The 23,210-nt window shown below is 46.9% G+C and overlaps 3 protein-coding genes across 3 annotated transcripts in view; 2 read left to right on the top strand and 1 right to left on the bottom strand.

The window, feature by feature from the left end:
- Positions 1–3,432: 3,432 nt before the first annotated feature.
- The window catches only part of LOC147618752 (30-kDa cleavage and polyadenylation specificity factor 30-like), an 86,394-nt gene continuing 66,616 nt past the window's right edge, over positions 3,433–23,210 (bottom strand). Inside the window, exons 5-7 of the mRNA XM_086773797.1 lie at positions 5,529–5,597; positions 5,218–5,304; positions 3,433–5,087 (exon numbers count right to left, since the gene is read on the bottom strand). Coding sequence (XP_086629923.1) covers positions 4,173–5,087; positions 5,218–5,304; positions 5,529–5,597 — 1,071 coding nt within the window. The 3' untranslated portion in view covers positions 3,433–4,172. The remainder of the gene's footprint in view (positions 5,088–5,217; positions 5,305–5,528; positions 5,598–23,210) is intronic.
- LOC147618754 (uncharacterized) lies at positions 17,071–17,838 on the top strand. The gene has a single exon (XM_086774478.1). It carries the CDS (start codon positions 17,086–17,088, stop codon positions 17,704–17,706), a length of 621 nt encoding a protein of 206 aa, XP_086630604.1. The 5' UTR covers positions 17,071–17,085; the 3' UTR covers positions 17,707–17,838.
- LOC147618753 (uncharacterized) lies at positions 17,719–20,634 on the top strand (the record flags this gene model as incomplete). The annotated part of the gene is made up of 1 exon (XM_086774338.1): positions 17,719–20,634. A coding segment is annotated over one exon (1,098 nt), but the record flags the coding sequence as incomplete, so codon positions are not given.

The raw sequence follows: 23,210 nt of genomic DNA, 5'->3' as shown, positions 1-23,210 counted from the left end.
TTATGTACAAGCTGATGCACTCTTCTACAAAAGCAAAACACAAAACAAAAATACTTGTGCTAAAACAGAAATAGAAAAGCATGTATAAGTTGATGCACTTTGCAGTCTTCTACCCAATATTGCTTCTTCAAAAGCAAAATTAAAAATTAAAAAAATAAAAAAGCAAAAGCATGTTTTTTTTTATGAACCTTGCTTTTTATCACTCCCCCTCAAGCTTAAGTTTATCTCATATACACCAAGGCAAGATCGTAAATCTTCAAATTTCTCTTTTAGTAACACCTTTGTAAAGATATTTATCTTCTATATTCACAAACTTTAAGTTGATGATGGCATCTAATAACTTCTTTGTGATAAAGTGATAATGCACCTCCACAAGCTTTGTTTTAGCATGAAAGATTGAATTATGAACCAACATGATAGAGCTCTTATTATCACTATAAAGTGCAAGTGGTTTGTGAGAAGTAAGAGAAATGCATCACATATTTTTCTAACCACATGGTTGCCAAAGCATTATCATTTGCTCTCAACTTCACATTAGCATCTAAAGGAGTTGTTAATGGTTTACATCATGTGAGGCCAATTTTGGACAACAAATCCAAGTTAATGCTTTCTTTGAAATAACCAACTACCATCATGTGCTTCTATACCGAGAAAGCATTTTGATCTCTCCAAGATCTCTCATATTGAAATGAGATGCCAATTGTTTTTTCATAAAAATAATTTATAACATTTTCGTATTGAGATGGCATCTCTTATTTATTGAATTAGATTAATTGTTTTTTCAAACTTGGATCTAATTTTTGTAAAAAAGAAAATGGCGTATCTCTTATTTATGGAATTAGATTAATTGTTTTTTCAAACTTGGATCTAATTTTTGTAAAAAAGAAAATGGCGTCTCATTTCAATACGAAAATGTTATAAATTATTCATAAATTAGTTTCATTTTCTTGTTTGTTTTTATACCAAAGCTTGAGACTTCTGCTTCATAAATTAGATCCAAGTTTTACTTGAGTGATCATCAACAAAGGTGATGTAGCAATGACAACCATTACTATTGTGATCTTGACTCCATTAGAGTCTATTCACAAAGCTTCAAATCATCAACTCCATCATGCACAGCATAGACTACATGGTATGACATCCCCACTCACTAGATCCAAGTTTTTCTTGAGTGATCATCAACAAAGGTAATGTAGTAATGACAACCATTACTATTGCAATCTTGACTCCATGAGAGTCTACTCTCACAAATCATCGACTCCATCATGCATAGCATAGACTACATGGTCACTTCATTAGCCCCCAAGAGAGCAAGTTTGTGTAGGTAGTACACACAAATGACCCCAAATGGAAACTTAGGTTATTTCCCACACTTAACAAAAACCATCTTAACCTCCATGAAAGTCTACTAACAAAGCTTCAAATCATCCAAACTCCATCATGCATGCCATAGACTACATACGATGGCATCCCCACTCGCGTCATTAGCGCCCAAGAGTAGCTGCAGGTTCATGCATAAATAAATCATTGAACTAAGTATCCATTGGAAATCCCCACTCTCTTTGAACGATGCAACCACCACAGGTTTCAGGACAGTAACTTCGGTAGATATGAGGGCAACTAGATGTTACCTTCGTCTTGCCTGCAGTTTCGTTTTGTTATCCATCAAAACCTGAGGGTTGTTGCCAGTACCCTAGAGATGGAAATAAATTCAGATAACAAGTCAATCAAAATTTGGGGCCTTTACAGACTTTAGGTGGAAGCGAAAATTTAAGAAATATCTCATGGTTTGGGGGAGATCTTCCCCGCTCAAGTTCGTGGACAGCAAGACGGCCCGAAGACAACTGTGTAAAGGCCCTTAGATGCAGTGGTGGTGAGGATGACATTGCTCACACGCTATGCTTAATGTATTCAAATATCCTTTCATTGGTGTGATGAAAATAACGAAGGATGTTTTTGTGTGTCCGCTATTACAAAGAATTTGGCCTGGGTTGGTCAAATGGTTAATCAAAACTTCTAAATTTAGATTTAATCCACTTGCCTGTTCCTTTGAGGATTTTGGAGACAACTGTTAACACATTGTTAAAGGAAGATAAGAAAGGCAACTCTTCAAATTGGATGCAACAGTTCCAGAGATAAATGCAGTTATAATTGCTCAAGGAGATGGTAGAATTTCAGGTTTGGAAATTTGGCATAAGCATTTACATGTATGTGGCAGGGCTTAAAGAGATGCAAAGGAAGATCATGGTCACATGTTGGTTTTGAACTGTGTCATGTATGTGAGGCATGTCAATTCGGTAAGCAAGGCAGGTGTCCATTCCCTAGGCAAGAGAGGATAAGGCCTAGGCCCTTGATTTGGTGCATTTACATATTTGAACATACTTAGCCATTGTTTAGGGTGTGTCTGCAAGATTAGGTTGGGTGATTGATTGTTAAATCCCTCCTCTGTAAAAGTCTACCAATGTCTTCTTCCCCAAAATAGGACACTGACTTGAACAAAGACCCTTAGACTCCGCTTAGGTGCATTTCCTTCTCACTAACCCATATGCCACCCAAAGGATCGGCGATAGATTTTAATAGCAACTAACCGTTGAGACCATCTCTCTACATTTGTCTCACTACTTTCCTCCTCCTTCCCTTTCTCCTAATAAGATTATACCCAAAAGAGGCTCAAAGTCATGCAGTACACCCAAACTCAACTTACTCTCAACCTTATCCCTAAACTAATAAGCCTCTCTTCCTTACCTACTTTGCAAGTGCAATCAAAGCACATGATCTCACACAGCTCACGAACTCAAGAACTCAACCACTTTCACTCCCTAACTCAAGTAAGAATGACCTCAAAGGGAAGAGCAGATTTGAGATCCCTTTCATGTTGAAAAGCAAAATCCCAAACTTGAATTTATGATTAAAAAGGGCCGATCAATGATGAGTTGAGAAAAGTGGCCATGCTCCACGTGTGATCTAACAGTATGTCACCAACCACATAGATGTAGGATGTGAAAGGATGTACTCACATTCCCACTACCAGAGGGACACTATCCAAAGTTGGCGCATGCCTCTTTGGAGCATTCTGGCCAAACCATCAGTTCTTCATACTGGCAATGTTGTCACTTCATTTGTCAACTACAGAAGCTTTGTAAGACACTCTCTGAGCAGCTTGTGCTATTGTAACGGGTATATTGTACTACATGTGAGCATGCTACCTCCTGTAAAGCAATCACTTTATGGATACATAAGGAGCGCTTGCATTCTTTCATAGAGCCTCCACATTCATCAGGTGGAATTTTAGCCCATTGTGTTCGCATATATCTATTTCAGTACTTCCATGCATATGTGGACTTTCACTACATTTATCCATCAGTAACCGTGAAAACCGGGTTTAAAAAAACTTCCCAAAAGTCGAGCATATGACACCACTGACACCTTGAGGCAGAGTCAAAACCCTTTTGAGCAGAGATATATATAAATGAACAAAAAATGTTGAGTTTTCTACTGGTAATGGCTGCTCCAAACACATCCCCAAAATTAGGCTATCCTCATCATGGCATGTCACAATTCTAGTCCATGCCTGAAATTGAGGTAATACACAATTTCATAGGTTTCTCTTACAGTGATGTGCACACCATGCACAACTCATTTGTATTCCTGTTTTTGGTCACAAGGCCAAACTCAGATTCAAAAAAACAATATTCAGATTTATAAGACTCTTTCGAGAGAGAAAAAATGGCAGCCACCCTGATACCCTTCATGAGCATCCATGAGTTCGCATCTTGGGGGGACATCCCATGCAGCAGCCCGTATCTTTTGACTAGCACAGAAGGAATTCTACTCTGAGAAAAACTGTACAAATCAAGAATTTCGCCCGTCATTTCAAAAATTAGCCTTTCACAGCCATGTGCATGAATCATATGGTACAATCCAGAAAGCCCACCACAGAACACATGAAAACATGGCTCATCACTGTCGTGAGTAGTGACAGTAGCAGAAAGACTCAAGAGTAGTACACACACCAACTCTATAGAAAAGTGGGTCATTTGAGATGTTTTGACAGAGAGTGTATAGTCATTTTTTTCAAGGTTCTATCCTTCCTGGCATCCTAGAAGTTAGCATATGTGTATATTTACCTCATGTTTGAATATTCTAATCCTACCCAAGCATCTACTGGCAAGCTAGTCACGTCTCCGCTTTTTGCCTTCACCATGCCTGGACCTTCGAGGAGCTTCATCTTCACTCAAGCTGTCATCATCATCTTTTCCATGTGATTCACCAGCAAAGTCTGCATCTTGCCGCTGCTGCGACTGCAGAGGGTAGCGTGGTTCCACTTCGCCCAGCCCAAAGGCTTCTGCACCAGCAGGAAAACGTTCATGTGGTTTGTCCATATTTCTTGGATCCCCACCACTGGGCAGTCTGTCGCCTATCAAAATACTTTCATTTTTCTGTCGCCTTGGCTGCTGATCGCGCCTTCCCCAACCACCAGTCTGAGGTGGCCGAAAAGACATGCCACCTAGCCTCCCATGCTGCCCCGGGCCACCCATGAAAGGAGGCCTTGAAGCTGCCATAATATTTGCTGGCCGAACTCCAGCCATCAAAGCTGTGCCAGGAGGTCCCATCATTGCTGGACCACTATGTACAAATATCCCATTTGGAGGTGGCCTCCCTGACAAAACCATTCCAGATGCAAGAACAGCTCCATCCATATGGCCAAATCCCACTGGGCCACCATATCTTGGTAGCGAAGGATATGGAGGAAAGCCTCTTCCTGGTGCACTACCAGGTATTTTAAAACCATTTGCAGGGCCTGCTGCAAATCTGTCATAACCCACTGCAAAAGGATCACCTGTAATGCTTCTTCCCCTACCCCTGTTCTTTTTGCGAGAAAGCTCAAGGGAGTCCCCTGATCCTCTCCCTGTGCTGAACCGCTTACTTTGACTAACTGTTTGGTTGGAGCTATCATCTTCATCACTCTCTTCATCCTCCTGGTCCTCTTCAATAACCTCAAATGGAACAGCATTAGTGTCTTCCAGCTCCTGACCACCTCGAGCCTTCTCATCTTCCCGTTTCAACTCCGTCTCGTTTGCAACTTTCTGCGAGCAGTTGATCACAGACATTAAGTTTGTAATGATCACCATACCCATTAAGAAGCATATTCTACATGTGGTAAGTGAAATTGACTGATTTTGCATCCCCACTTTCATGACACAGCATAATGCTTACCATGAATTCACTATCTGGTTCCATATAGAGCAGTGATGCAAGCTGCTCACCTACACTTGGCTCCAACTCCTGGCAGTCTCTACTAATCTGAACAATGGTCACAGAGAAAAAGAGAGAATTTTTATGCATCACCCAACCATCAAAAAAATGCCCAGCATAATTAGCATCTACCTGATGGAGAAAAGAGGAATAACTGTGATTGCTACATGCAGTGGTTAGCCAGATAAATCATGTACAGAATGGGAACTGGCTTCCTTTTGACCACCACATCATTGACAACCCATACATGACATATATACTCTGTAGCATACCTTAACTGGAAGGTTCTCTTTGTAAGGATTCCGCAAGTGCCGAGTTTTGTTGAAAGAAAGCTCAGATAACTGTATGTTTGTCACAAAATAATCTGAGGAAGCTCTCTCTCTCTCTCTCTCTCTCTCTCTCTCTCTCTCTCTCTCTCTCGCCATGGACATCTGAGCTCTCCATGTCTATTATTACATTGTACACACAGGGACCTACATAGTACGTAGGCCCTGTCTTTTTCTGGTGTTCTGACATCTAGACTACATATGGATCATATGTAACATCTTTCTAGTCTCATAGACCCTTCGGGTCTTTAGTAGACATCTCTCTCTCTCTCTCACATAGGCCCATTGGGTATTTAGTAGACGCTTAATATATCTTTCTTTCTTTTCTCTCTCTCTCGTGCCCAACCCCCCATCAGACCCCACTCTGGCGTGACTCTAGACCGGGCCAGGGCACTACAGCGAGCCCAACGCCCCAGACTCCTTGGCATAGTAGCAACAAAACCCGTTTCAAATTATATGAAACCGACCGAAAATTTTACGAAACGTTTCAGAATATGAAACTCGTTTTCTATTCACCTAAAGTTTTTAAGGCCCAAAAACCTTACATGCCAGTTTCATACATGTGCATTTCCGAAGCGCATTTTTTCTTGTTGCTTGCTACTCGAGTTGCACACGCACGTCCTTTCCTACCTAATGATGACTGGTCAACCATCTTGAGAAGGACGCTTCAGCCTTGGCAATGGCCTAAATACATATTTTCATGTATATTCTTAACTTATATTTTTTGCATTTTTTGTATGAAATTGACATTCCTTTTTTGGTTGGTAGTGACTAGTTGACCATGTCAACAAGGACGCTTGAACCTTGGTCATAGCCTAAATACATATTTTCATGTATATTCTATATTGAAAATATATATATATATTTTTGCATTTTTTGTATGAAACTTTTTTTGGACGTTTCAATAAAATATGAAACTTCTGAAACCTTTTTGAAACCCGTTTCAAAATTCTTGGTAACTATGCTCCTTGGACCTTGCCAGCAACACAAACATCACCCGCAGCTTGAGATCTTGGAGAGGCACAGAGCCACCTTCCCACGCCCGGCGGATTGCAGAGCCTTCTATAGGCTAACCCCATGTTCGATATCCTTCATGGCCCCCTCCCCCTACCGGGGGGTTGGCTCCATAGGTTGTATGATGATGATAGTCCCACTTTGTATCATACGGCTCAGATTTGACATTCTCAACTCATAGCTCTAGTCTTTGTTTTCTTTTGTACCATGATGAGATTACATAGACACTATTGTATCACTTTTGGTCTCATAGACCCACTGGGTCTTTTGAAGACGTTTAATATAAGTTTCTCTCTCTCTCTCTCTCTCTCTCTCTCTCTCTCTCTCCTTGATCTTTCAGTCTAGCTCCATACACTCACATCCCAGCTAACCACCATTTCACACTCCTTTGCCAAAAACTCCTTTCTTTGCACACAATACTCCACTGCCAAACCCCTCGTGGGTCCATGCCTCAAAATAGTTGGTGTGATGAATGTAGGGCCACCCACCTCCGCCTCTTACAAGAGCAAGCGACCCTCTAGCAAGGTATAGCTGAAAATAAGAGGGGGGACCAGCATGCATAGGCTCCTCACTTGCCTGACAGTGAGTACTTGGTTGGCTGGCTCAAGGGCAGACCACACAGTGCAATCAGTGTGGGGCCCCTCAAGAGACTTAGAGACACTACCTTTGAGACTGTCACAGGCATAAAACTTTTGGTGGCGGGTCCTCTGTCTATTCACTTACTAGGCTAGCACGCTCCGTTTTGACACGTGGGGGGGTGGAACGATATGTACATCCCTCTAGCAAGGTATAGCTGAAAATAAGAGGGGGGATTCCCTCTCTAGCTGGCCACTCTGAGAGAAAGTCTGAATTAGGGGAGGGGGGAAAAAAGCCAAACTAGAGGCCTGTAGTGCCGTGACAGGTAGTCCAAGCCCACACTGAGAAATGGGCCACGACTCCGCATGTAGAGATATATTGCACCAGAGGCTGCATCCTGTCGGAGACACTCCCTCTCCCTCAAAGAGAGTGTATGATGTCCGTCTATATATATCGGATTGTCAATAGTGTTGCAGCATCTGGCACGCCAAATATGCCAGGTGGAGATGTTCATGATGAGCTCCTATCACGGATGTACGCGAGTCCGCAAGTCCACTAGGAAGCTCGCACTGCTAAGGCTGAGATGGTTGTAATCCAGAAGTGTGAAAGCTGGAGTGCAAGGCCAATGCCATCCTCCTCATAGTGCAACACCTGTCTGGTTCACGGATGTTCTATCTTTAATGACTAATGCAGGAAGTTTTCTTGTAAAAAAATGCAGCAGGTGAGTGGCTCATTGGTGGGCAGCAGCTCTGGATGTGTTACATGCGGATGTTGACGTCACTTGATACATGACTTTGTAAAACCTAGGCCTGACCTGGGGCTCCAACATGACATGAAAAAACTGGCTACAACAGCAAAAACACAAACCTTAATTTCAAAACCCTAGCTAGGCAGGACCTTTTTTTGCATGCTCCGATACCAATGTCACATGGGTGCTTTTAGACTAAACATATAAACATAGGTTAAGCTGCATATTAATCCAAGTCTCCCTATGCGGAAGCGTGAATGAAAACATGCAATAGACAAGACACATAATGCCCTAATCTACTTTATATGCAAGTACAGCAATGGATATGTACAATGATTGCAGATCATGAATAGACTTGACTCATGAATGTCACAAGAGCACTGATGATGCCCACGGTATGTTGGGCGTGGCCTTAGTCTACTGCCCACTTGTGTCTCCAAGTGCAGGCTACTCAATCTCAGCCCTTGCCAATTTTGAAATTTTAGTTATAAAATGATTAATCTATGCATTTTTTCAATAAAAACCAGTTGGGCTTTAAGGTCATCCTTTTTTTCATTGGTTAGAAAAAAAATTTATTTCTAACATTGGTATGCAACTTCTTGCAACCTTTGCTAGCTTGTGAGTAGAAGATTCATGATAGAAAGCATTGGTGCCTCATCATCAATGGATCTATCACAACATTTACTACGCTCCAAAAACCCTAAAATGTTAAAACCTCAGGCTAGTGTAATTGAATATTCAGACTCTAAGGTATAAATCCAAACCCTTGTAACCGACAGGTGACAAAATCACGGCTAAAAGACGAAAAATGAAATCGAATCAAGTCCTCGCAACCATGTGGTACATCACCTCCTGCTGGGCATTTTCCAGCACATGTATTGGACAGGTGCAACAGTTGATCCGCAACTTCCTCTTGGCGGGCAACAATGGGCTAGCACGGGCCAAGGTGGCTTGGAGAGTCATCATTCAGCCTCGCCTCAGAGGCGGCCTGGGCATTATTGATCCTTCTATGTAGAGCCGAGCCCTTCTGGATAAGTTGATCACCAGAGGCCTCCTCCCAGGCGGTGAACCCTGGAAGGACTTTCTCATGGTCTGTACCTCTGCCCATACTCCAGCAATTGGTGGTCCCTGGCCCCCGAGCTCGAGATGGATCTTCACAGAGATGAGGACCGGCAGCCTGAGCCCACCCTTTCAGGACCGCTTTGTGGCAAACCTTCTCCAAGCCTGGGACCACATCCGTACTGCTCTTTGCTAGTCTCCTCCAGCCTAGATGAGGAGAGACTCCATAAGCCTCTGGTTTGGAACCCCTTGATCACCCTTCCTAGTGTCCATATGCTAGGCTCCCGTCCACACATCTCATGGGGGGCTTTCAGCAAGGGATCAGCACAGTCTCTTGGAGAGTGGCTCACCTTCCGACAGCTCCCACCCGAGGCTGAGGATCAGAACCTCATTCAGATCCAAGGTAGAGACAAGATTATCTTCGACATCGACTAGTCCATTCCTCCAGAGTGGCTTGCACCGATCCCCCCCACCCCCCCACCCACCCCCGGCGGGTGGTTAGGGGATTTTATCAAGCATGATATCCCGATTACAGTCCTTGATACAGATGGAAGCACCTTTATGACCTTTTCTACTGGACCACACGGCAGATTGAGCAGATCCCCCCCCCTCCTCCTCCCCCCTTCAATGGAGGACCTTAGTAGCTGCATTTTACACAGAGTGAGAGTGATCAGGTTTCATGACCACAAGTGGGGTACGTCAACCCTCCCCCGGCCAAAGTGGCGAGAGAGATTATGGAGATTATGATTATAGGAGGGGAGATCACTCATGGATTGCAGTGGGATCCACGCGAGTTGTGTTGGCACGATCCCTTCGCCCAAGAGGATGCCCCCAACATCCCCTTTTTTTAGTATATTGTCCGTCTAGGTTGTAGGATTTAGATGCCAAAGGTTGATAGTACGCCAACGACATCAATACATTGGTAGACCCAGGATGTTTCCTTTTTGGAAACCGTTGTCAAACAGCTTTCAACCACGAAAGATTACCCTTTTCCTTTGGTAGATAGCTCCCAGGAGCTTGGCAGTGAGCACATGACTAGCAGTTGAAGGTCGGTTGGCACTTTGTTCTAGGTGTGGACACCCTCACCAGTCTCAACGTCATGGCCTCTGGGATTGTCCCAAGGCGCAACAGGTATGGCAGAGGATCCTCCGCATCTTCACCATGGACGAGGCATCAGCCCGCACCATTACCTGGGGGGGAGATTGCCTAGGCCTCTAAATCAGCACCAGCCCTTGCATATGAGGAGACAGGACAGGGCCTCGCCCTTCTCCTCTCTCACCATAGGATTACGGCAACCCCATTTTCAACAACCCCAGAGGGGAGAAGTACCACATGCACCTGTCAGAGGTGGGAGAGCATTAGGAGCATTCCCGCATGGCACATCTGGTGTGCTCGCTCTGCAACAAGGCCATTAAGGGCACTATCATACTGTGTTGAAATAGCAATAATGTGTGAGGGTGCAACAAGTGTAGAGCAAGGAGGAGAGCATGCACATTAGAAAGGAAATAGAAAGACTAAGGGTCCTAGCTCAAAGGTCGATTCGTATTGTAAAAGGTGAAGTCAATGGTCAAAAAGGTAGCACATGGAAAGTGCATGGAGGCACATGTAGTGTGAGCATTTATGCACACATGGATGGGATGCACATATTTTGTGGGATGAAGCTCCATGAGAGCTATATAATGATGTATTTGGGGTTGATTAGTTTTGATCCTCCATAGCCTAGCCTAGATCCATGTTTTCCAAAATGGTATCAGAGCCATGGTGGCTAGGATGTGGTGGATCTAGTTTAGTATAGGATGGGTTAGGAGTGTTTTTTTTTGTTTGTTAAGAGTGCTTTCCCTAATAAATTAGAGAGACAAGATCTTTAAGCTTCAAAATCTTTAGCTGATCAAGTGGTTTGTCTTCTCTATTCTCTCTGCAACAAGCTTTGTAATGGTCATTTAGAGCTTCAAATAGCAGCTCAAAGCTACATAAGAAGAGAGGAGGGGAACATAAAATCTTGGTAGCATTCAATCGGTAGGCCTGTAGGCACATCAAAGCAACAACAGTAGCATCTAATCAGAAGTGCAGCAAAAGCATTCTCATCCTGCCTACAAACTGAAGCTTGCAGGGTTGGTAGCCCCTCTAAAGCTTGCCATAATAATCCTAGCACATAGCCAAATCCAGTGGCCAAAGCAATCTCACATAGGCTCTCTCGCATTCCCAAAAAAAAAGACAAAAACAAAAACAAATTGATTCTAGCAGTAGAGCCAAGCTTGAGTGCAAGAAAGGCGGCTGTTATACAAAAGCCGAGGACGTACTCTACAGCCATAGTCACCAGAAACGAGAAATGGGAACGGAAACATTCGAGGAAAGGAAACGAGGAAACGAGTTTTCAGAGGTGGAAACAGTCATTTCTTGTTTCCTGTGACACTGACTACAGCAACCAGTGGACAATATCAAGAGGACGCAGAAGACAGCTTCAGTAGTGGGACCAGACACAATACAAACAAAGTAAACAATCGGCATTCTCTATAGACAATACGTGAGAGGAGCCAGCCAGCAGTAAGTTTGTGACACCACTAAGAGAGCAGCGCAGCAGCAGTAGAAGCCTGGTGGTTGTTTGAGTCCAAAAGAGCAAGCTAACAATAGCATCATAACCATAGTCGCAAGCTATAGCCACATCTGCAGCAAAAGTAAGTAGAGCAAGATACAAGATACTGGATATTTTTTTGAGCAGCACAAAGGCCTCCAAGTCTGTACATGACCAGGCCCCTTAAGCCAAGAGAAAGAGAGAGTCTAATTAGACACAGCGTGTAGGGAACAGGGGAGCTCGCAACACTCTAGCCCCGTGAGACAACACCATAAATAGAGGACCTGCATTTGAAACGGGAGAGAGAAGCGACTGTAAAACAGTGCAGTGGTGGAGACCAAGCTACTACAGTAACAAGCAAACCAGGCGGTCTGGATTAGAGAAAGCATGCGCAGAAGAGTCGTCCCCCCACACATAGCAAATTGACAACCTCCCTCTATAGCAAAACAACCAGCACGTCCACTTGTGAGCATCTCATCGCACAAAGACATAGAAACCAAAGAAGACAGCAATCTCCACAAGCACGTGGTATCTCAGTGTGAGAAGAAGTGCAACCTTCGAACGGAACCAACGCGCTCAGGTTTGCAGCAGCGAGCACGGAAGAAGAAGAAAATGTTTTCTTTAAAAAATTAAAAAGTCAAGAAGGTCGTCAAGCCTAAGCCCTATTTTTTTTGGTTTAAAGAGCCTTTAACAAGTAGGTGTTCCTATGCGGACATTAATAGTAGGACCTATCACTATGGGTTTTGCATGGTTATCATAATGGATCAAGACAAGTGCATCATCATTATCATGGTCCTCAACGACTAATTTTTCATTGACATTTTTTTCTTTGGAAAAATCATGTAACGTTTGTAAATGCAGCCAGTATGAGCAAGCAAAGTCTCGACCAAGAGTTGGAAAAAGATGTAACCTTTGATGTAACACGGCCAAGTGAGCATGTGTGTGCTTATGCGAGGCAAAGAAAGAGCTCTCAGGAAAATCTGGGAACATAGCCATTGAGTCATTTGCAAACAAGAAGACCAAGCTCAAAGCCTCTAGGTCTGAAGCGAAGAACAAGCCAATAAACCCAGCAATTGAAAACTGCTAAAGGCAGTAAAGAGCATGAGAGGCATAGCTTCTCACCCTTGGTTGTAACCCCATCCTCCCGTGTGTAAAGTTTCAAGTCAAAGCCAACACTGTAGCCCACAGGACAAGCTGAGACGGACCACTCCAACATATGACTAGAAGTGTAGGTCCACTGTTGCATGTTAGGTGATAGATCCTCATCACATTGAGGGGGAGTGCTGAAATAGCAATCTGTGAGGGTGCAACAAGTGTGGAGCAAGGGGGAGAGCATGCACATTAGAAAGGAAAAATAGAAAAACTAAGGGTCCTAGCTCAAAGGTTGATTTACACGGTCACTTGTAAAACGTGAAGTCAATGATCAAAAAGGTAGCACATGAAAAGTGCATGGAGACATGTAGTGTGAGCATTTGTGGACATATGGATGGCACAAGGGTGCACATATCTTGTGGGATGAAGCTCCATGAGAGCAATATAATGATGTATTTGGATCAACTCTAATGCAAGGTGATTATGTTATTTGTTTTATCTTCTTATTATGTCTTTTGCTTTAATCCTTTGTTAATTACATCATTTATCAAGCCTTTTAGCTCTCTTAATCACTTGACTATCGGGATAATTAGTTTCGATCCTCCATAGCCTAGCCTAGATCCATGTTTTCCAACATACCGCCTGCTGAGTCCACCAATAGCATATGGACAAACACTATTCACACCCTCCATGGCCAATGGGAGAAGGTACAAGGCGGCTCCAAGCGTATGCGGAAACGTCGAGAGGCTTTTTTCGCTTAGTCTATCTCTACCCCCGATCCCAACCAGGTCTCTCTTGAGCCTCCGAGGGAAGTTGTTTCTGTGCAAGCCAATCCCCAAGGGACCTAGCAGGTCCTATGCTCAACGCTCCCCATGATACATGAGATCGGGCCCCCAACATATGGCCACTACGTAAATGGATCAAGGGGTTCTACATCAAGGGCCCCGAAGAAGCTCCTCTGAGGCTACCGGAGCTAACTGCTTAAGGGCCGGCCTGAGGTGATCCCAAGCTCGATGTAGGTTGGCTGCTATCTTCAAAAGCTAGGATAAATCCACGGGCCCGCATCTCAGTGAAGATCCATCCGGTGTTCTGTAGCCAGAGGCCCCCCAAGCTTGCAGTACGGGCTACAATCCGAGCCAAGAGGAAGTCCTTCCAAGGCTCACCACCTAGAAGGAGTCCTCTAACAATCAATGTGCCTAGCAGGGCATGGCTCTGAATGGCAGGGTCAATGATGCCTAGGCCCCCTCTTCATCGCGGTTGAATGATCACTCTCCAAGCCACCTTGGCCCGGGCATGCCCCCCATCACTGCCAGCCCACAAGAAGTTCCAGATCAACCACTGTACCTCAGGACCAATGCATGCTTGGGAGAAGGCCCAACAAGAAGTAATGTACCACATGGTGGCAAGGACCTGGTTCACCACCACCACTCGACCAACTAAGGAGAGCCTCGCAAAATTCCAGTACAAAAGCTTCTTCCAAATGCTCAAAAGAAGAGGGGCGAGCTGGTGCTCCGAGGAGGAGAGATTGATGCCCGCCTGGCATCCCAGATAGCGGACTGGAGTGCCCCACCGGATCCACTAGAAAGCCTCAATTGGGCGCCAAGTCAGGGCGGGTGCAAAGCCTACCCAAAAAGCACACAACTTGTGTCACTTAATCTGCGCTCCTGATACGCAACAAAAGATATCGATCGTCTCTGCGAATCTCTCGAGATTCCCCCCATCTTCGGATAGGTATGCTGTTCTAAAAACTCTCACTCTAGCAACAGCTCCCGAGTACGGCGGGGGAGATGCAATCCCTAGAGCCCCGTCTCCTGAGCTGAGAGAAAACTACTTATGGCCTCGGCGATGAATAGAAAAAGGTAAGGTTCCTATGGTCAGCCCTGCCGGACCGAGCGACAAAGGGGGAATTTGTCACCTCAGGCTCCCTGAATGAGAACCTGACTGTGAGGGACTGAGTAACAGTCCTCTCCAATCCTAATGGTAACTCACTACGCTTGCCCAGAGACTATGACACCTGAGCGTATCACTTCCGGCAAGAGCTGCTCGCTGACATAAATACAAACTCCTCCTTGTGTCCCCAAGGGAATGAAAGAGGGAGACCAAAAACTATGGCTTCTACCTGGTAAAATCTTCCCGCAGCGACGAGTACGCCCCTCAAAAAGATGGTGCTCTTGGCGGAAAAGAATGTCAATGGGTCCCCCAACTGTACCTCTGTGAAGCTCTCCTCTGAGGACATCTTCCCTCTGAAAGCATTGAGGCCCCCCTAAACCCTGAATGTTCCATGAGGCTATCCGCATATCAAACTCTATGGGGGGCGGAACTATCGGAATTGCCATCCATTCAAAGAGTCTTGGGCGTGGGTTTCGATGGGGAGTAATCGCAATTAGTCCTAGAAGATACGCCAAGTGGGTGCAGATCATGTGTCGCCACTCTATCCGAGCGCAAGCGTAGAGATACTCTGAACTCCATCGATCACAATGAAGGTATCTGTCAGGGGGAGGGAGGGGTACTACAGCTAAGATATGAACACAAAGAGTAGCATCTCGAGGCTGGAGGACACCACCTCCCTGTCCTGATCTCTATAGCCTGTGTCTCCCAGCTCCATCCGAGCCAAGGACCAGAGATGGGTGAGCACGTCAGTGATGCGCAGACCATGAAGATGGTGTGAGAGCTCTACTGTCTGCCCCTGAATGGCAGCAGCCACCGACTCCGTATCCCACTCCTTCCTCGGAGCTCCACTCAAGGGAAAGGAGAAGATCATCGTGCCACTTTCTAGCGTAGATGGTCTGGAATAATGAAACACCACACAAAACCGAATGGGAGCCACTATCTCCTGAAAAATATCAGTTCCTTCCATCGCAAGACATCGGAAGATACTGTAATCCACACGCAACCCCAAGATCTTTGGGGGGGGGGGGGGGCGCACCTGGGGCCTTTGGCAAGACAGCCCTAACCGGGGAAGCGGCGATGGTCATCTCTACTGGCTCCGAGAATCGATGAATCAAACGGTGGACGGATCTCGCCAGCTGTCTCCGCTCCAAGTTGGGCATTGCCGGAGGGTGGCAGGAGTGCTCTAGAGAGGCGGAGGGAGGGGGAGTGTGGGCTCGGAGCAAGAGGACGGGGTAGGGGGGACTGCTGTGGGAAGAGTCGGAGGTGAGGATGGAGGATGAGGAGGAGAGGGGGAGGCCAAGGGGGAAACCGTAGGGAGGCGGAGGAGAGAGAGATAGGAGCGGCTGGGAGTGATCCATCGAAAAGGGAGGGTCCTAGGAGGAGCTTGTCAGGAGTTCAGTGGGGCAAGCTGGCCTCCCTAGAATTTGAGAACCAGCAGAGGAGTCTCGGCGAGGTAATGGCCACCAAACCGAAGGAGCCGAAGGTGGGACCCTCGCAGTGACTGGAAGGGGCCCATCACCGAAGGGTGGGTACAGCGATAAATGCTCGAAACGGTTCTCTGACACAACTGAATCCTCTTGTACTCTGCCAACCTAGTGCCCGCGGCGGCGACACTCAGCTCTAGAAGTCGGCTGAGGGCCCTGGCGTGACCCAACGGTCTGCCACTCTCAGCAGCAAAGTCATCCATGATCGAGTCCTGGTGCTCGGCTGCTTGAGAGCTTGCCTCTCTCTCTCTCTTCGAACCTGTCACCTCCCTCCCAACTTTCTCTCTCTTCGAACCTGTCCCCTCTCTCTCTTCGAACCTGTCGCTTGCTGACCTCTGTCGCCTCCCTCCCTCTCTCAAACCTGTCGCCTCCCTCTCTCTCTTCTTCGAACCTGTCGCCTCCCTCCCAACTTCCTCTCTCTTCGAACCTATCGCCTGCTGACCTCTGTCGCCTCCCTCTCTTCGAACCTGTCGCCTCCCTCTCTCTCTCTCTTCGAACCTGTCGCCTCCCTCCCAACTTTCTCTCTCTTCGAACCGCGGTCGCCTCCCTCCCAACTTTCTCTCTCTTCGAACCGCGGTCGCCTCCCTCCCAACTTTCTCTCTCTTCGAACCTGTCGCCTCCCGCCTGCTACCTTCTCCCCCGCCTGCAGCCGCACAGTCACCCAACTTTCTCTCCCTCTGGCTCCCCCTGCTGCCTCTCCCCCGCCTGCAGCCGCACAGTCACCCAACTCTCTCTCCCTCTGGCCTCTCTCTGTGGGAAGCGCTGCAGACACACACAGAGATCTTCCTATGGCCAAGGGTTAATTAATTTTTAACCCGAAACCAGCCTTTTTCAGCCCAAGACAAGATGGAGAGGATTGACATTGAAGACCTGATCAAGGCAGCCATCCAACAACACAAGAAAGAGACGGACAATGCAGTTAATATGGTCAACCGGAGCCTTCTTGACAAAGTCAAGAAACTTGAAGCGCGGATAGCAGCCCAAGATGCAGAGATCGCAAATCTCAAGATAGAGATAGAAGAAGCATGTGCTCAACATAAGCTTGAGGAAGGTGAAATTCAACCTGTCATGATGGAGGAGCTGAACACCATTAAGGCCCAAGTGAGAACACTTCAAGAGGGAGAAGAAAAGAAGGCCCGGGAGACCTCCTCGTGGGTGGAGGTGGTCACAAAGACACAAAAACAAGTAGATGAAACGGAGAAATGGATAGAAGTGGTCAAGAAAGGTAAGAACAAGGAGGCCGAAAGCACATCTACCTCGAAGATTATCAACCTAACCATTGAGGAGGAACAAAGAAGAAAGACAAGGGAAGTTCATGTGCGGATCACGGGGCTTAAGGACGGTGACAATGTAGAGGAGGAAGCCACAGACTTATACACACGCATGGGCATTTCAAGGCCTACACACACGGGGGCTTGGAGAGTGGGCAAGAAAGACAAGAATGGAGGAGAGAGCTCGAAGGGGAGAGCTCTCATTTTACGCTTTCCCACCTTGGAGGCCAAGAAGGATTTCTTGGCCAAGCGCTCCGCCCTTAAGAAAACGGGCATCTTTTTAGGAGATGACCTCACCTTGGCACAACTAGCACATATGAGGGAGTGCATGCCGGAGATTAGGGCAGCCAGAGAAAAAGGGAAGCTAGCATTTTACAGAGGAGGCAGAGTGGTGATACTAGAGAGACGCACCACCTAACGGTGCGAGACCTATGGGACCAGTCTGAGACTTGCAGTATGGAACTGCAACGGAGCATTGAGACTGGATGTGGGGGCCTTTGAGGACAGCTTCAGAGATAGGGATATCATCTTCTACTTGGAGACACATCAGGCCCCAGGCAGCACATTACCAAGAGTGGCGGGATGCAGATGGGAGACGACTTGTGGACAGGAGGCCCGTTCGAAGCATGGTGGTCGCAGATCTGGAGGAGTTGCAGTTCTTTTTAGAGAGGAGCTTCAGCCACTCATCCATGTTATGCGCCGTGATGAGAGCGCGAGGTACATGTGGGTCAGAGTGAGGGCAGATGAGGGTAGACCCCTATACATTGCTATATGTTACTTTCCACCTAGCACATCTGATTATGCAGCGCCCAAGGGGCAATCTCCATATATGATTCTAGATGAGGACATATGGGAGTTCTCCAGGGAGGGAGATGTTATCATACTTGGGGACTTTAATGCTCGAACGGCTCAGTACCAGACCTCTTTCTTTCACACTTGGGAGGAGATGTTGAGAGAGATAGATGTGGAGGAGATGTGTTTGACTCGGAGATCACACGATGAGGTGGAGTGTACTGAGTATGGGAGATACCTCTTGGAGATGGGGACTGCACATGGGCTGGCCATTTTAAATGGCCTAACGAGGTATCCACTTGTCAGTGGCTTTACTTGCTTTCCACACAGACATGGGGCCAGCACAATGGATTATGTTCTAGCCTCGCCAACCTTCATCCCGAGTATCTTGGATTTTGCGATTGGCCCCAATCCCATCGGAGTTACGGTGGATCATGCACTTCTCTCCTTTACGGTGGATTTCCACTACAGTACCCGCCAGGTTGGGCAGTCCTCCTATCACCCGAGATATACCTTCTGTAGAGAGACTGATGGAGTATACACCGCAGAGATCTACAGCTTGTTGAGTGCAGAGGATCCACAAAGGCCATTAGCAGAGCTCACACAGATCCTGACAGAGGCCATTAGCAGAGCTCACACAGATCCTGACAGAGGCTTTACATACAGCTGCAGCGACGGCCTTCCCACACACGCAGCCCACAGTACGACCACGTCCTGGGAGCATGCCCCAAAATAGTTGGTATGATGATGACTGTAGGGAGCTGAGAGCCCGACTACAGAGAGAGGTGGCCACAGGTGTTACTACATATAGACAGTCACGCATCATCTTCCGATCCCTCATTCGGCGGAAGAAGAGAGCATTCTTAGCTCGGCTGGAGAGAGACATCTATTAGTTGTTTTTGAGTCGGGATTCTAGGGAGGCCTGGAGATTGCTTAGAGAGCACCCCCCGCCTCCGGCCATTACCTCTCCAGATACATGGGGCGAGTATGCAGCCTCCCTCTACATAGTACCATGGCAGCCACCACTACCGAACCCTCCAGAGCCTTGTCCACCCACTTCTACCTTCTTCACAGCAGAGATGGTGAGGAGGGCCATCAACAGATTGCATACAGGGAGGGCACAGGATCATGAGGGCATTGTAGCCGAGCATTTCATACATGCTAGAGATATGATTGTAGACTTGCTAGCTCTCATGTTTAATAGAGCCATGTGTGAGGGGTTTCCACGGACTTGGAGTACTTCCATGATTGTGCTGGTACTCAAGTCTGGAGATCTGAGCCTGCCGACTAACTACCGCACCATTATGATTAGTCACTCGCTGGCCAAGCTATATGCCTCTATTCTTGAGCAGGAGTTGAGCAGATGGGCAGAGAGACAAGGGGTCCGAGCTCAGGGACAGGCCGGTTTCAGGAGGAGATTCTCTACTTTGGATCATATCTTTACCCTTAGGGCTATCATTGAGGAGGGCAGAGCACATGGGAGGAGGATCTAATGTGGCTTTGTGGATTTCCGCAAGGCCTTTGACACAGTGCCCAGAGCTAGACTGATGCGCAGGTTGCAAGACTTGGGGGTTCCATGTGAGCTCATTTGGGGTATTATGGCACTTTATGAGACAGTAGTTGGGCAGGTGCGGACTTCAGAGGGTCTCTCCCAGCCAGTACACTCCACTATAGGGGTGAAACAGGGCTGCCTGCTCTCTCCGACTCTATTTGGACTATACATTGATGAGATCTCTGATTATATTGGGACACGAGGGGACAGAGGAGCCCAGTTGGCTGGCACTTGGATACCCCTGCTCTTATATGTTGATGATATTGTGCTTATAGCATACTCACCAGAGGGCATGCAGAGGCACTTGGATACTTTACATGCTTATGCACAGGATAGTGGGCTCTCAGTTAACCTTGGTAAGACCAAGGTTATGGTGTTTAACACTACAGCTCAGTGGGTTTGGAGATCAGCGCCTATTTTCACATATGGGCAGGATACAGTGGAGTATGTTGACTCATACACATATCTTGGAGTGGTGTTCACTGGGCCCACATTTTCCATGAGGGGGGCAACAGAGGCCAGATTGACTAGAGGATATGCAGCACTAGGAGGTCTAGAGAGGATGTGCTCACAGGTACAGTTTCAGGAGCCACGCACTACGCTGTGGCTTTTTGACACACTGGTCACATCGGCTATGCTATATGGAGTACAGATCTGGGGGCCTATCCTAGATCGTCACAGTCGATCAGGACGCACATACGATGGATGGAGATCGATGGAGAGACCACTTGTGTCCATGATCTCCAAGATGATTCGGGCTAAGGCCTTGGCACCCCATGAGATTATTAGAGCCGAGATGGGTGCACCACTGATCGTAGTCGAGGCTCTTGCCAGATCAGTGTCCTTCATTCATAGCACATGGGAGCTTCCCCGACACCGGTATGCATGACTTGCTTTAGAGTCCTCTCATCAGCTAGCCATGGAGGGAGACACTTCATGTTGGTATGCGCAGATAGCATCCTGGTTTGACCTCCACGGGTTCAGTTTAGACAGACTTCCACCCTTCCAGTACTCTCTGGAGGCACCCTCCGTCACCTTGACACATTGTGAGATTAGTAGAGTCATCAGACAGGACCTCATTCAGTTGGACACTAGGAGGACATGGCTAGAGCCCTCACAGGAGTTGGGGACGAAGATGGCTTTCTATAGAGACCATCTTCTCCGCACCACTGAGGATGGCTTTATACTTAGACCGAGCTACATGGATACCCATCTGTCTCATGGATTGAGGTCCGCCATTGGGCAGATCCGCACCTCTTCACATCAGTTAGAGATAGAGACAGGCAGATTTAGAGGCATACCTCTAGGGGACACGATTTGTCAGATTTGTTGGATAAAGCCAGAGACGGAGGAGCACTACATCTGTCGCTGCACAGCATATTATGAGATTCGAGGGCGCTACCATTGCCTTTTCAGAGAGGGATTTGGACCACTGGCTAGAGTCATGGACTATTGTGATCAGCGATGCTTGGGTTTTTATCTCCTGGAGATCCCCAGGCTCAGAGAGTCCATTATCAGGAGCAGACGCCCGACTGGCAGGGAGTCCACACAGACACGCATTACTGACTTCTACCCGGGAGGACACAGCCGACAGCCCAGCAGTGGTGGGCATCCCGTGGGACTCTAGTTGAGAGAGCTATCCAGTTGGGCAGATCTAGACGCCCAAGGGTTCGCGGATCCTCACATCGGAGACGGTGCCTACACCAGAGGATTCAGAGCATCATTGCGAGGCATCAGGCTCGTCCGACCCGGCATCTCACAATGGCAGATATCCAGGCCATCCGGCAGAGACCCATGCTAGAGCTCCTAGGATGATTACGACTCCAACCATATACTGTTGTACTCATTGTCACTTTTGTACTCCCCCATATTCATGTATTCAGATATCCATGTACTCATGTACCCCATTTTGACTAGTAGCATTAGCTTCCCCCCTACTGATATATTGTGGAACTATCTCTTTTCTTTTCCAGACAGTGTATCAGATGTCACATGGTTGTAGCTTTGGTCTCATAGGTCACTTTGGCCTTTTGAAGACGTTAATATAACATTTCATTTCATTTCATTTCTACCCCCTTGTGAAAATATGAGCTCGGAACCCCCCCCGGGGGGGGGGGGGGGGGGGGGGGGGGGGGGGGGGGGGGGGGGCTGCTTACCGGAGGCAAACTCCTAGACTGGTGCCAAGGGCAAGCTCTAACGAGGTGTCCCACCAGTCTACAAATAAAGCATTGTCCGAGAAGGCTGGAGTACTCCACTCTCTGTAGGATGGGGTCTCCCCGAAGGCAACGTGTGATGGTAGGGCAATTGTAATACGGAAATCTTATCTATCATGAATACTGATCAAACACATATACATGCCAGATAAGAGAGAGAATACAGCTCTGCTCAGTACACCACACTAGCGGCCAGAAGATGAGCTGATTTCCCCCCCCCAATGGTTAGATTACTAAAAAGGAGTCCGCTTCAAATACAACTTTCCGGGTGCCTAAGGATTCTCCACTAGCTAGAAGTCGATTCTTCCAGTACAAGATGAAAAAAATAACAAAACATATGCTGAATTTGGTGTCCCTTAACACAACCGGAGAGCTTTCCCAGCTAAAGCACATAAAGGACAGCCATGGACAGCCCACAGCATTCCCACATCAGCCCGGGACAGCCCTGTATAGCTATCTCCAACCTTGCCAAGCCCACAAAGCAAAATGACCAGCCTCAAGGGGCTGTACCAGCAGTAGACCAGCCCTCAAGGCTTCCAGGTGGAGTCGGCCAACAATCTTTTCATGCCAGAAGGAGTTGGCCAGCACATAGGGAACAATCCAAAAGTCGGCCAGCCCTTTGGCTCCATCAGGAGATTCGAGAAGTCCACCAGCAGCTTTTTAATGTCTGATAGCAGTCGGCCAGCACAAGGGAAGGCTCAAATCCAGTTGACCAGCACACAAGAGGGTTTTTATCTGGACACCCAGCAGTTTCTGCTCTTCGAAACCAGTCGACCAGCTCCCACCAGCAACCTGGAAAGCATGCGACCAGCCCTAACTCCACTTTTCCTCCAGTAATAGAGCTTGTCCGCCAGAAATATCCAATCTTGTGCTTTTTAGGTCCAGAGGGAGGCGCCAATACCCCCATTCAAATCAGCCCAAGTAAGCTGAAAATATGTGTCCAAAGAATACATATCTCGCATCCCGGTAGTCACTGCATGCACTTGAGGTCCCCGTGACAAAGCATCCACCACCAAATTCTTCTTTCCTAGAGTATGCAAAATCTGAAAATGAAACATGGACAAGAAATTCACCCACCTTAAATGCTTGTTAAAGAGCTTAGGCTATGTGAGGAAGTGTCGCAAACTCTGATGATGTGTTTTAACCATAAATTCCGCCCCCAAAAGGTAATGTTTCCATGTTCATAGGCCATGAATGACGGCTTATAACTCTCTCATAAACCTGAAAATACAATTCTGCATGTTGTAGACGACGGCTTTCAAAAGCCACTACATGACCCTCTTGATTCAAAACAGCCCCCAAACAATCTCCACATGCATCACACTCCACCAGAAAGGACCTACGCAAATTTGGAATAATAAGAAC

The sequence above is a fragment of the Cibotium barometz genome, chromosome 34 (genome assembly GCF_041138505.1).
Source record: "Cibotium barometz isolate CiBa-2024 chromosome 34, ASM4113850v1, whole genome shotgun sequence".
NCBI lineage: Eukaryota > Viridiplantae > Streptophyta > Polypodiopsida > Cyatheales > Cibotiaceae > Cibotium > Cibotium barometz.
Note: the sequence above shows the minus strand (reverse complement) of the source record. Positions and strands in the feature narration are given on the sequence as shown.